The 12,598-nt window shown below is 49.0% G+C and overlaps 1 protein-coding gene across 1 annotated transcript in view; it reads right to left on the bottom strand.

Moving 5' to 3' along the window:
• SIAH3 (siah E3 ubiquitin protein ligase family member 3) overlaps nucleotides 1–12,349 on the bottom strand; it is a 50,447-nt gene extending 38,098 nt beyond the window's left edge. Inside the window, exon 1 of the mRNA XM_054182799.1 lies at nucleotides 12,215–12,349. Within this exon, the coding sequence (XP_054038774.1) occupies nucleotides 12,215–12,349 (135 nt within the window). The remainder of the gene's footprint in view (nucleotides 1–12,214) is intronic.
• Nucleotides 12,350–12,598: the final 249 nt, after the last annotated feature.

Genomic DNA, 12,598 nt, shown 5'->3' with positions numbered 1-12,598 from the left:
GAATAAACCCAGGGAAAGTTTGTTCTGCTGGCAGCCATCCCATAAGGAGAACGAAAGGCAGATTTGTCCGAGTGGATTATTTGCTCCACATGGCTTGCTCCACATGGCTTGCTCCACTCAGAGCTCTTTAGGAATATGTTTACCCTTGTGCCATGGTGCAAAGTCTTTTCCGATAAATGTTGAACGATCTATCCTCTGCCCTTCAGAGTTTATTTCATATTGTTTGCAATTACCAATAAGGGGGCTTATCCCAAAGCATATTTTGAAGTGTGTCTTGCTCTGTTTGTCCATCCCTCATCTGCCCCAGTGAATTCCTTTCTAATCCAGACTGATTTCACTACCTGGTAATATCCCAGGTCTTTGGACTACCATAAGGATTTGCATAGGCAGGGGGATTGGAACTAGATGATCTTTAAGGTCTCTTCCAACACAAACCATTCTATGATTCTATGATTCCATGATTTCTGATGAGTTTAAATTACCAGATACTTGTCTAACTGGTATAGCTCCATACTTTTCCACTGGTGCCAGTCTCCTGTGCTGATCCTTGGATTCCTGAGTGTATCCCACGTGTCTGTCTGTCTGCCTGCCTTCTTCACTCTTTTCAGATATGACTTTGGCTTGGTCATTGTTGATGCAAACACTTGATGATTGCTCTTGAGACCCTTATACTGCTGCACCCCTCCTTGCTCACCAAGCTCCGTTTTTATGTAGGATTGCAGGGTCAGAACAATTCAGGAGAGAAAAGACCCTGGGCATTGCATTGCCCAACCTCTGCTCAAAGAACAGTCAACTGCAAAGGTAGGTCAGGGTGCTCAGGGTCCCATCAAGTTTTTAAAGTCTCCGAGGATGCAGATGGCAGAGCCTCTCTGGGCAGTCTGTGCTAGTGCCTCACCACTCCCATGGGAAGGACTTTTTGCCTCATATATAGTCAAAATATCCTTTGGTTTGGCTTATGACTGGTCCTTCCTATTCTTCCAGCGTGCATCTCTGAGAAGATTCTGGGAAGAGTTCTCTCTATACAGTCCCATTAGTTAATTGTAGGTGGCAATTCCCTTCTCCAGGCTGAGGAAGCACAGCCCTCCACCTCTTCTCCTCCATCCTCTGCTCCAGCATCCTGACCAGCCCCTCACTGGGCTCGCTCCTCTCTGTCAATGTCTTTCTTGTGGTGGGGAGCCCCAAATGGGACTCGGTACTCTGGATGTGGTCTCACAAGTGCCAAGCAGAGGGTAATAATCATTCACCTGGACCTGCCAGTCACAATCTGGTGAACACAGCCCAGGATGAGGTTGTCCTTTGCTGGCTCACTTTCAGCTTGTCCACCAGGACCCCCAAGGCCTCTTCTGCAAAGCTTCTTGCTGTCCACTCAGCCTCCAGCCTGCACTGTTGCATGGTGTTATTCTGTCCCTGATACATCACCCTACATTTACCTTTGTCCCTCTGTCTTGCCTGGCAATGGTGACAGCATCCATGGTCTATCAGCTTGCTTTGCCTGAGATTCTCTGTTTTCAATTAGTCCAAAAAGTTATTCCCTACTTTTTTCTTGATGGGAAGTCCCTTCTAGTACAAAAATTGAAAGCTCTCACCTTGCAGTTTTGTTGCCAGACCTTATTTGTTATATCTGAATTCTCCCTCAAAACTTGCTTCTGGGGAGTGAAAAGAAGACAGTCTTACCTGAACCTGTGTAAAATAGTAATGAATATAATAGCTGGTGTTACTGTGCCCAAACTTTCTGGATTTATCTTAAGGAAACAATTATCCTGATTAAGTTTTCCTTTGCATAAGTCAAAGGAACTGTAGGGTATCGCTGGGTTCATTTCATCTCACTTCAGCTAGATAAAAATGCCATATCCATCCCAAGCTAGTTTTCTGGCATCCTTGATCATCAGTGTCAAGAAAAACAGTGTTCCTTTGAGGACAATTCATCTCACTGACCCTAGACTCCAAAAGATGTTACACCTCAGAGATGCCCTCAGCTCTCAGGCAGTACAAGTAGGGAACTCACAGCACTGCCCCACAAGCAAAGCCTGGCCCCACTGGTCTGTAATGTGCCTTTTCATACCGTGGGGGTCCAACCAGCAGAGATAACACATCCCCGTGGGCAACGAAGTATCCTCCTCTGAGCAGACGTCGCAATGCAGCAGCGAGACATCCAGGATCACAGATGTTGATCTACATGAGTGTAGATCAACTCTCTGATCCAGAGCGTTGATCTACATGAGGATAGGTAGGCTCTACAGAGATACTTGGATAGATTGGACCGATGGGCCAATGCTAACGGTATGAGCTTCAACAAGGCCAAGTGCCAGGTCCTGCACTTGGGCCACAACAGCCCCATGCATCGCTACAGGCTTGGGGAAGTGTGGCTGGAGAGCTGCCTGGCAGAAAAGGACTTGGGGGTTCTAATCGACAAGCAGCTGAACATGAGCCAACAGTGTGCCCAGGTGGCCAAGAAAGCCAATGGCATCCTGGCTTGTATTAGAAATAGTGTGACCAGCAGAAGGAGGGAGGTGATTGTCCCCCTGTACTCAGCACTGGTGAGGCCACACCTTGAGTATTGTGTCCAGTTCTGGGCACCTCAATATGAGAGAGATCTTGAGGTGCTGGAGCGAGTGCAGAGGAGGGCAACGAAGCTGGTGAAGGGCCTGGAGAATAAATCTTATGAGGAGTGATTGAAGGAGCTGGGACTGTTTAGTTGGAGGAAGAGGAGGCTGAGGGGAGACCTCATCACGCTCTACAACTACTTGAAAGGACATTGTAGAGGTTGGTGCTGGTCTCTTCTCACAGGTAATTAGCGATAGAACAAGAGGGAATGGGTTCAAGCTGCAGCAGGGTAGGTTTAGGCTGGACATTAGGAAAAAATTCTTCACAGAAAGAGTGGTCAGACACTGGAATAGGCTGCCCAGGGAGGTGGTGGAGTCACCATCCCTGAATGTGTTTAAGAGTCATTTAGATGTGGTGTTAGGGGATATGGTGTAAGGGAGAACTTTGTAGAGTGGAGATGATGGTTGAACTTGATGATCCCAAGGGTCTTTTCCAACCTAAATGATTCTATGATTCTATGATAACATCCCTATTAAAGAGGAAAATGTCTTCGATCTGCCCTGCGCTCCTCAAAAGAGATGAGTAAGTTTGCTGGACTCTAGAAGGTTTTTCATACGGTCTTTCCTGGATCACATTTGATAGTATTTTGAATAAGTATGTCCAAATAAGTCTGTGATCCTGCAAAACATACATATTTTTGAAACTCTGCACACGGTTGACACTGAACCCCTGAGTGGTCTTGCCGAGTTCAGGGCACCACCATGATACACGGTTGAGCGCACACGTGTTGGTGGGAGAGGGTTTGCAAAGCTGCACCCTCTGACAGCACCCGTGCTGCCGTCCTGCCATTTCCACTTCAGCCTCTCATTTCCGCAAAGCCTGAAGGTGACCTTAACCATCCCCTTACCCCAGCTGCCCTACGTAATCCCTGAGTGGTGGTGATTTACTCCATTTCCACACTTATTACTTTGCTTATTTTCCACATGGCAGTTCCTAACAGTGGAAGAACATTTTCATCCTCTGCTGATGTGGTTTTCTGCTCTGTAGCAGTCGCCTCCTTGCTCATCTATAGTGTTTGTTTTCTGCACAAGGGGATGTTACTGACTTAATCTTTTTCTGTCTCATTTATGCTTCATTTCTCTGTTTCTCTTTCTATTTCAGCTGTCACTTGATGTGAGAGAGTGTGTGATTTTGTGTTTAAGATATTCACAAGGACCTGTATCTTTTCTCCACCACACATTTCCCAGGGGCTGATGGACAATAAGCCCACAACTCTGGAGCTTAATATTTCTGTGTGTAAAATACTGGTAACATCACTAAAGCTGTGCCAATGATTTATTTTTTACTGGGAAGGCCATTCTGGAAGGAAAACAATTTCAGTTTGGATCAGGTCAGAACTAAATTGCTCTAGAAGAAAAGACTAGAACCGAAAACACTACATTTGGTATGGAAATAACTGATTAATTCCTTTCCAAAGTTGTTTCATACATTTCTACCTTTTAAAAAAAGTACAAGAAAATAAACACACAAAGTACTTGGAGGTCTCTGCTGTTCTCCCCTGGTGACACTTTCAAGTTTTTGCTGAGACTAAAGGGGAGAGATAAAGATAAATCCATTAATGTTATATAAGATGCTCAGAAATGCCTCTAAATAAATAAAAGTGCTTCAAATTGTACACTGCCTGTGTGTCAGGCAATTCACCTGCAGTGCCAGGATGCTCTTCCCTCTTTGGAGGAGAACACTGTGGGAAAGCTGAGCAGGAGTACTGCAGGTGGCTATTAGCAGCAGGTCACCCAGAGCAATTTTCAGGAGATCTCCATGCACCGCTGAAATTTTCCCATTCAGCACAGCCCTCAATAATCCCTCGGGGTAAGGGCTTCATGGGAGGTAGTGAAAACCAGCTGAGGCCACTGCCCTGCCCAGCTGCTTGCTTCTGCAGCGTGGAAGCAGAAGGGACGTGTGCCTACTCCGGCAGCGCACACACCGGACCACCAGCTTAAATCCCTGCTGAAAGTGGATTTGCGCCGCCACACCGAAGCGGAGGGAAGATATTCACTTTTTGCAGGGCTGGTGAATGGATCGTGATTACGGCTCACTGTGCTGGGTGGACAACAGGTGGACGTGGCACCTCCAGTTGAACCTGCTCAAGCCTTGATGCGGTGCCCGATGGCAATAAAGTTTTGCAGGCATATAAGACACTTGGCTTCCTCGCCAGCTGCATCAGCAGGTGGTGACAGCAACGTTTTGCTGCTTTTTGTAGCTCTCCTCATCTTGCTGGCAATCATTTTAAAGTGGGACTTCATCTGTCAATCAGTAAATTGGTGGCACCGAACAAGCTGAGGATGGAATGATTGTGATTTCTTCTAAAGGAGCTTAGAGGAAAATAAGAGATCCAAAGTTGCAGTGAAATTAGTGATGCTTTCCTTTCAGCGGGAGCGAAAAAAGGCCAAAATTAGGTTATTGAACAAAAGATGAGGAGAATCTTCTCCTTTAAGACTTTGGTATAGTGGGGAATGGGTACGATGAGGAGGAACAATAGCGCAGAAGAAAAGGTACTTAATGAAAAGAGACAAGCTATGGAAAGAAAGAAAAATATCGCAGTCTGATAAGGCGCTTAATGTCTCAACATCCGTGCTTTTCATTTCCAAATACAGCACGTGCATAGAGGCAGACAGGGAAGTTGCTGCCATGTTCAGCCAGAGAGCGGAGAGTTCAGGCCCAGGCCCTCCAGGCTCCAACAGAAGCTGGACCCAGATCGTCTGAACGTGGCGACCCAGCTCTGCTCACCTCTGTTGCAAAAATCACACCAAAAGCAAGACCAGCGTATTACCTAAATCTCGTTCAGCTCTCCAAAGGAATTCTTTCCTTTTTGGTGGCACGTGTTGGCACCCACCTCCAGCAGCTCCAAGGAGGATCATGGCTCTGCATCGTGCTGTGCCTTGCCGTGCCATGTGTACCGGTGCCAACACCACCAAGAGGTGCTGAGGCCAGCCCATCACGGTTATCGCTCTCATGGTCATGTCTCAGCAGTCCTCGCCACCCTGTCCTTGTGCAACCAGAAGAGCGTGGATGCATCCTCCCATGCTCCTCACTATCTTGCTCCGTCCCCAGTAAAGCTGGGTAAAGACTATCCTCTCCCCCCCGCCACTGTGAAATTATTGCAAGATTCACAGTTTTTCCCTCCTCTGCACCAGGCTGAGAGACGTTGGTTGCCTGTTGTGATGGGAAGGTTTTGAGGGTGCTGGGGAGGACCCAAACTCTCATCTCTGAGCCAGGCAGGACAAGGATTATGTTTTTTCTACGGTGTAGGAAGTGCTGAAGGCCTGGGGAGACAGCACAGCTACAGCAGCTCCTTTCCCTCGCTTTACAGGAGCTCTCGGGATCTGCTGTGCTTCCTTTACATTTTTTTTTTGGGGGGGGGGTTACTTAAGAACCTCAGATTGTCTCTGAGGAAAAAAGGAAGTTTCTGAAAAGTGCCCCCCAGCTGAGTGTGCTGGGAGGTCTTTGATACCGGGACAGCATCTTAATGATTAAACATGAATTTATGCTCTCTGCATACTCTGTAAATTCTGACTTTGAGGCAAAATTCATTATGCTTGGGAACCTGACCTGGGTCTTTTTAACATCTGAGCCTTGCAGGGCCATATTTAGTGCTTGGCTTCTCTACTGAGGCAGCCAGCAACGTGGGCTAATTAATGCCAGTTGTGGGAATGTCCAGGGGTGACTTACATCTGCTGGGAAGCAGACTGAGACCTCACCACTCCTTTCATGTAATCAAGGCTTGTACTAAAACTCCCCTCTTTCCTCTGCACCCCATGTGCTAGCCACAGCAATTGCTTTGGGAAAGTGTTTTGCCTGAGGGAGGTATATCTGGGCTGTTTTGTCTAACCCAGGGGGCTGCACCGAGAAATTCTTGATACACTGAGCCGTATCGGAGTGGGAGGATTACAAAACGATATGCGACGGTGTCTGACGGCTACTCCTCATCCTGCTGTCAAACACCCTCTTGAGGGGAGAGGCATTTCTCTAATATTATAATAACGGCACTGTCTCCCATTATTAACATCTGACTTGAAATGTCCTGCGACCAGGTTGGGTTTATTATTGAAATTCACCCTCAAAATCAAACATGGGTAGGAAAGGACTTGATGCTTACCCACTCTATCCCATCTCTGGAGCTGTAGCATGACAGGCATCACCAGTTAACAATGATAATTAATTTTCTGCAGCGGTTTTGGGGCAGGAGAGGGGGAGAAGGAAGCCGGAGCATATTATCACAGAAACTTTTGAGACGGCAGCTCTTCCTCTCCCTCTCCCTCTGCCAAGGAGACACCGTAATTGTTATTCTGGGAGACCACGCTGAAGCTGGGAGCTGCCCTGCTTTGCAGCACACTTGGAGCAAAGCCCGTGCCACCCTGCTCGCCCACCCCCTGGTCCCGTGGGTTGTGAAGGTGCGTGGGTTTGTGGGCTCAAGGTTAATGGATTATGGGAGAGGGGACCAGACAGTGACAGCAGTGGATGGAGAGCCCCCAGGGACAGCTGCCAGAGCGTGCTCTGCCTCCCCTCCATCATTACAGTTGCATCTGCCGGTGGCTGTGGACGCATGGGTGAAGGCTGCCAGGGTGCTCACGGTCAACTTGGTTTCCAGTTTCGCCCACTGAAACCCCTTCAAGCAGAGGCAGGGCTGAAGTGGGGGCAGCAAAGCAGCTGCCATCCGCATCCCTACAAAAGGATTTGGAAGGCTGCGGTGCCCAGTGCTCACACAGCCCTGGCCCACAGCTGGGATGGGACCCTTGGCAGGAGCCCAGGTGTGCAGGCAGCAGGGGGTTTTGCAGCCCCTCTCGCCAGGGCTGTCACGATCCTGATGGACATTGGGGCCAAACGTCACTTGGGCTCCCCCAGTCACAGCCCTGCGTGGGAGATTTGAGGGTGTCTGGGCTGAGATGGGGGGCAGAGGATGTCTGTGGATTGTTAGCAGCAGGTTTCAGAGTCCCTCTCCTCCCTTGCACCAAATAAATAAATAAATCAATCTCATGGGGGTATAATGCACCGTAGCACTTAAATCCTGCTGGGGATAAAGTGGATTACAACGCTATTTGGCTGGCCAGTGCGTGCAGACCCAAGCTGATATAACAGGATTCAAATCCCTTCCCTAACTCAGAGCAGATTTGCTCCTTGCTTTGAAAAATAGCTGAAAGACAGCTTGGCCCCATAAACCATGCTACAACCCTTTTTCAATATAAGGTTGAACTATTTACACTCTCCTTTAACTACACTTCTTCTCGTAATTCAACGAGTTCCTTTAAGTCCTATAGAGACAGGGAAGGGTGGTTTTTACAAGAACGTTGTAAACACACTCTTTTTGCTCTTCACAAGAGCATTTTTCACACTCTTCAAAGAGTTAAAGTTGCGTGTAAAAAGCTAGTAACTCCTTGAAGGAAGAGGATCTGCTTTACCCAGCCGCATGCAGCCCCTTGCAAAGCGTCGGCGCCTGGCTGGGCTGTGATTGCACTGCAGTCCCCTGCTGCGTACGGCTGGTTTTTGGGGCAGGGACTGATGCCAGCTAAGAAGCGAGGACACAGCTGCCCACCTTCGCCTTCTCCCTGGTGTGCAATTAGCGGTGCTGGGGAGAATTGCTGTTAACGGGGGGGGAAATGCAGAGGAATTCTCTGAGCCTCATCTCCGCAGGGACCAGCAAACCCTGCTCGTTTCTTCCACACGCATGGAGCGCCTTAAAACTTTCCCTGCACGCTGGGCCCTGCAGCATAAGTGGTGCTTCTTTAATTAATATGGCCTTGGAGGGAGCAGCCACTTATCCGGGGAGCTCTGTTGCCTGGCTGTGCCTCTCCAAAGGGAGACGTCAGGGCGACCGTACACTTGAAGGAAGACAGGTTACAAGGTAATGCATATAATGCGATCGAGAATGAAGGTGACCTATAGAAGTGCAGTAAATATGTGGTTTTCTCTGCTTGGCAAGTGAATTTTGATCCCAGTGTAGCACTGCATCCTAAGGTCCTGCTGCCATGCCTGGGAAAGCTTGTGGGAGGACAAAGAGCGGAAAGTGGCAAGAAGGACAAAGAGGCTTCAAAACAACCCCCCCACCACCCTATTCATACCCCTGCCAAACAGGCAAAACAGAGGGGGACGGTTGCAAAATTGTCGTTCCTTGCTTACAGCTGCCTGTGTCAGCCTTGTCGTGCACAGGGAAAATAGCAGCAGATCAATAGAGGCGTCCGCGCTGACACTCTTACCGTCTTCTCCTTTAAGATACACTGAAAGGCTCATCAGCCTTCCCAGCTAATGAGCCTTGCAGTGGGAAGAAAGAAAAGGGTTTCTTTCTAAGCGTGCGCTTCTCTGCCAACCTCCGGACCTCTCCTAAAGGAAGAGGTAAGTGATGGGCTTTGGTCATGGTCAGAGGTCTGGGATGTGATTGTGGTGACAGTGTGATGACATAACTTTACTGGAGACCCTTCCCCGGTCTAGCTGTGGGACTGTGACAACAGAAGCTGGTGCAACCTTTCCCTGGAGGGCACCAGGGCCCCCCTGCCCTCTGCTGCCCGCCAAGGGCTTTACGTGATGTCAAATCTCTGACACACATACATGATCACCAACCATGGGTCCTCAGGCTGGGCTAGATCCCACCACCATCCCTGAGCACTCCCCTGGATGGAAGGAGTGAGAACAGAGGTCCTGCTGCAATTTGACTGTAATGGAGTTATGCGTGTTGGCACTGATTGAGGACCTGACCTATGTGAGGGATGTCAACGTGCATAATCACACCAGAATATGATGCCTGTCATTTATCATTTGTGCCAGTCAGCCAGGAGCCCCCTCGCCTGGGCGCTGTGGAGATACAGAATAAAATAATCCCTTTGCAAAGAGCTTACAATTTTGGAGTAAGCACAGACATTTAAGCCTTGAAGGGAAGGGAGAGAAATGACATTGCTCCCAGCCCTTGTTTCCTAGCAGGCTTGTATTCATCGACCGCGAACCTTAATACAGTTTTCACTCTACTTGTCAATGGTTAAGATAGATCTGGGGGCTGTCAACCAAATGTTACAGTTGAAATGACCCAGCCTGAAATAATAGACCATGAAACATCAAAGTAGTCACAATACTGTAAACCACAGCGGAGGAATACGTTCGACCCTTTCATTTTTAATGGTCCCTCAGATGTTGCTTTGTGTACGGGACGGTTTGGGGGGAATTTCCCTGTCCCAGCTTCATAAGTCTCTGGGCCAGATTCCTGGAGGGAGCAACCACAACCTCCCTGTGCATCCCTGCAGGAGAAACAGGCACCCCGAGAAGCAGGTTCATCTGACTTTGACACCAGTTTTTGGACAAGGTGCCTTGCCAGCTGGAGGTGACCAGCTCTCCACCGCCAGGCAAGAGCCACAGAAGCAAGGTGTCTCACTCGGAGACAACTGGTGTTGGCCCGTGGGCTCCTACAGCTCGCTGGTGCTGGAGGGTGGGCACCAGTAGTGCCATCCTGGGCACAAAGGGGTCTGACCCACACATCTCTTCTGGGTGCTGGCACAAAGCGGTGGTGCATTCCTTACAGAGCTGGTGGGAAACCAAACTGAACACCTTGAGAGCACAGCAGTGCTAAAGCCTGCCGTATTTATCGTGCTGGATATGAGCTGGGTAACTCGGGAGCACCTTCAAAGTATATCTTACTTTACAGTCAGAGGGTTTTTTTCAGAGCAGAGAGGTTTCTTGTCAGCTTGTCCCATCTGCCTGCTGTCACAACAGGCCCATGTGGGATAGAACGTGCCATTGGGTTCCCACTACAACCCTGTCATGGGAGCAATTCCCACCGAGGTCAAGACAATTCTCACTGGGGCTTCACTGACACGTCGGACCTTTTCCTAGAGGCTCCCATTTGTTTCCAAGAGAGTTTTGCATCCAGTGCCTACTTTCAAGAACTGCCAAGACAGTACTGAGATTACTCTTCTCTCTACTGGGCTTTGGATCTAAGCAGTGAAGAGCTTGGCCATGGGAGATTTTAATACATTAAAATGCCCTATGTCTTTAACAGGAAGGAAGAGAAGCATCAGGTTTTTTTGGTACATTCAAGTTAAAATGCTGCAGCTCCTACAACAGCAAATCTGCAACTCAAGAGGATCTGAACTGATAAATTCAGGTCTAGTCCTAGAAACCAGTGGAGCAGTCAGTGGACACCCCTCTGTGTGCTTATGGGGACCTCATCAGACAATGTCGCCAGCACTGAAATTGTATTGTGACCTTCAATAACCTTTTCTCTGCTCTTTTTTTCTTTTTTTAATAATTAAAATTATAGATGAAAGTAGCGGGAGACAGTCACATAAAAGGGGTCGAGCACTGAAGCATTCATTTACAAAATCTCCCCATGCACTTAGGAATGCGGCTATTTCTTTTATCCGTTTGGACAGCCTTTCAGATAATGACAAGGCTGCGGGTTTTTTAAATAGCTCGTGTTGTTGGACAAGCATGATGTCAGGAGAAACAAGTCCGCACCCGAGCAGTCCAATCCCTGGGAGCACTTACCCTGGCCAGCAATGCTCCCTGGGCTGAGCACAGCTTTGTGGGGAAAATCCTCCCGGAGCTGGTGCCCTGCTAGAAACAACCTCTCCCTGCCTGAGCGCAGCCTGAGACTGGAAATATAACTGCAGGAAATCTGGCTTTTTTTGAAGGGGATGCTGCTCTGAAGAGGGATTTACCCCACCAACAGACCTCTCAGTGGCCCGCGGCTGGGGAAAGAAGCTCCACGCAACCCCTCTGAGTTCCTCGCAGGGACCCCAGCAGAGCCAGGGATAAGTTGTCCTGGATTAATTTCATTTCTGAGCTTGTGGAGCAGCATCGTAAGTCAGGTCCACAAGGACTTTCCGCAAATCAGGAGTCACTTTGTTAAAGTTAGTCATTCGTTACCGGTGATAAAGTAATTAAAGCCTCCAAGTCGCTTTCTCCCCCCTGCTGCTCCTTCTCTAAGTACAAACATCAGGGCTCTGGCGTAGATGGAGCTGTTGACACTTTGTCAGTGAAAAACCAGAACTATGCGAGTAAGAGAAATGTTTTATGGGGGCTATAAATAGTTTTGCATTAAGGCAAATGTATTCTCCCGCCTAAAATAGATTCACCTTGCAAGCGGCTTAAGGACACTTTCAGCACCACAGCAACGCCTTCAGACTCCTCTCAGGAGACAGAAACAAGCTTTCCCCCCCCCCAAATCAAACACGACCAGTAGCTGGAGACCCCTGTGCTGCCACCCCCCCTCTCCCCAACTCCCCACCGCCGGGCAGCAGCCGTCTGTGCTCGGGAGACCACCCAGCGTCCTTCCACCAAAAAAGGATGATAATTCATCCAACTAACTTTTCCAATCATTTTTTTCCAGAGGCTTTGCAACCCGCATGCTCATTACACGGGTGAAAGGAACGAGGAAACTTTGGGGAGGGGGAGCAGCGACTTCCCACGAACCCCTCGGAGCAGCGGCATTGCTTCTCCTTCGCTCCGGAGAGAAGGAGCAGGCAGACAATGCGAACATCCCCTCTGCCAGGGCTGCAATGTGTTAACAGTGCTCTCCCCTCGCTGCCGGAGCACCTTTTCATTCCCTGCGGAGAAACACTGGCAGTGGTAGTGGTGGGGGGGAAAGATGAGGAGATGCCAGAAGAGAAAAAATATTTTTTTAACTCACCTTCAGGCTGTGCGTTGGGTTGACGACGCAGACGAGTTGCCCGGCGGCTGAGAAAACCCTCTTTGCCTTGTAGTGCTGAAACCGCAGGTGAATGAGATCTAACACAGCCCCAAAGCACTGGGTGAAGAAAAGCATCACAACTTTTTGGCGTTTGCTGCGGCTGCTGCTGCTGCTGCTGGCAGTGGGCAGGGGAAGCAGCGAGGGAGCCCCTGAGTCCTTGAGCCCGGGGAGGGAGTGCAGTCGGCGAGAGCTACGCTCCGGCACGGCTTAGCGTGCCTTCATATTCATCATCAAAATAAGACGGGAAGAGGCTTGCAGCAGCGGGGACGGCCAATGGAAAGGACAGAAATGTTATCCTTGAGGTCCGGAGACAGCCAATAACGA

The sequence above is a fragment of the Rissa tridactyla genome, chromosome 1 (genome assembly GCF_028500815.1).
Source record: "Rissa tridactyla isolate bRisTri1 chromosome 1, bRisTri1.patW.cur.20221130, whole genome shotgun sequence".
Taxonomy (NCBI): Eukaryota; Metazoa; Chordata; class Aves; order Charadriiformes; family Laridae; genus Rissa; species Rissa tridactyla.
The sequence above is the reverse complement of the archived record's forward strand: the minus strand, read 5'-3'. Positions and strand labels throughout refer to the sequence as shown.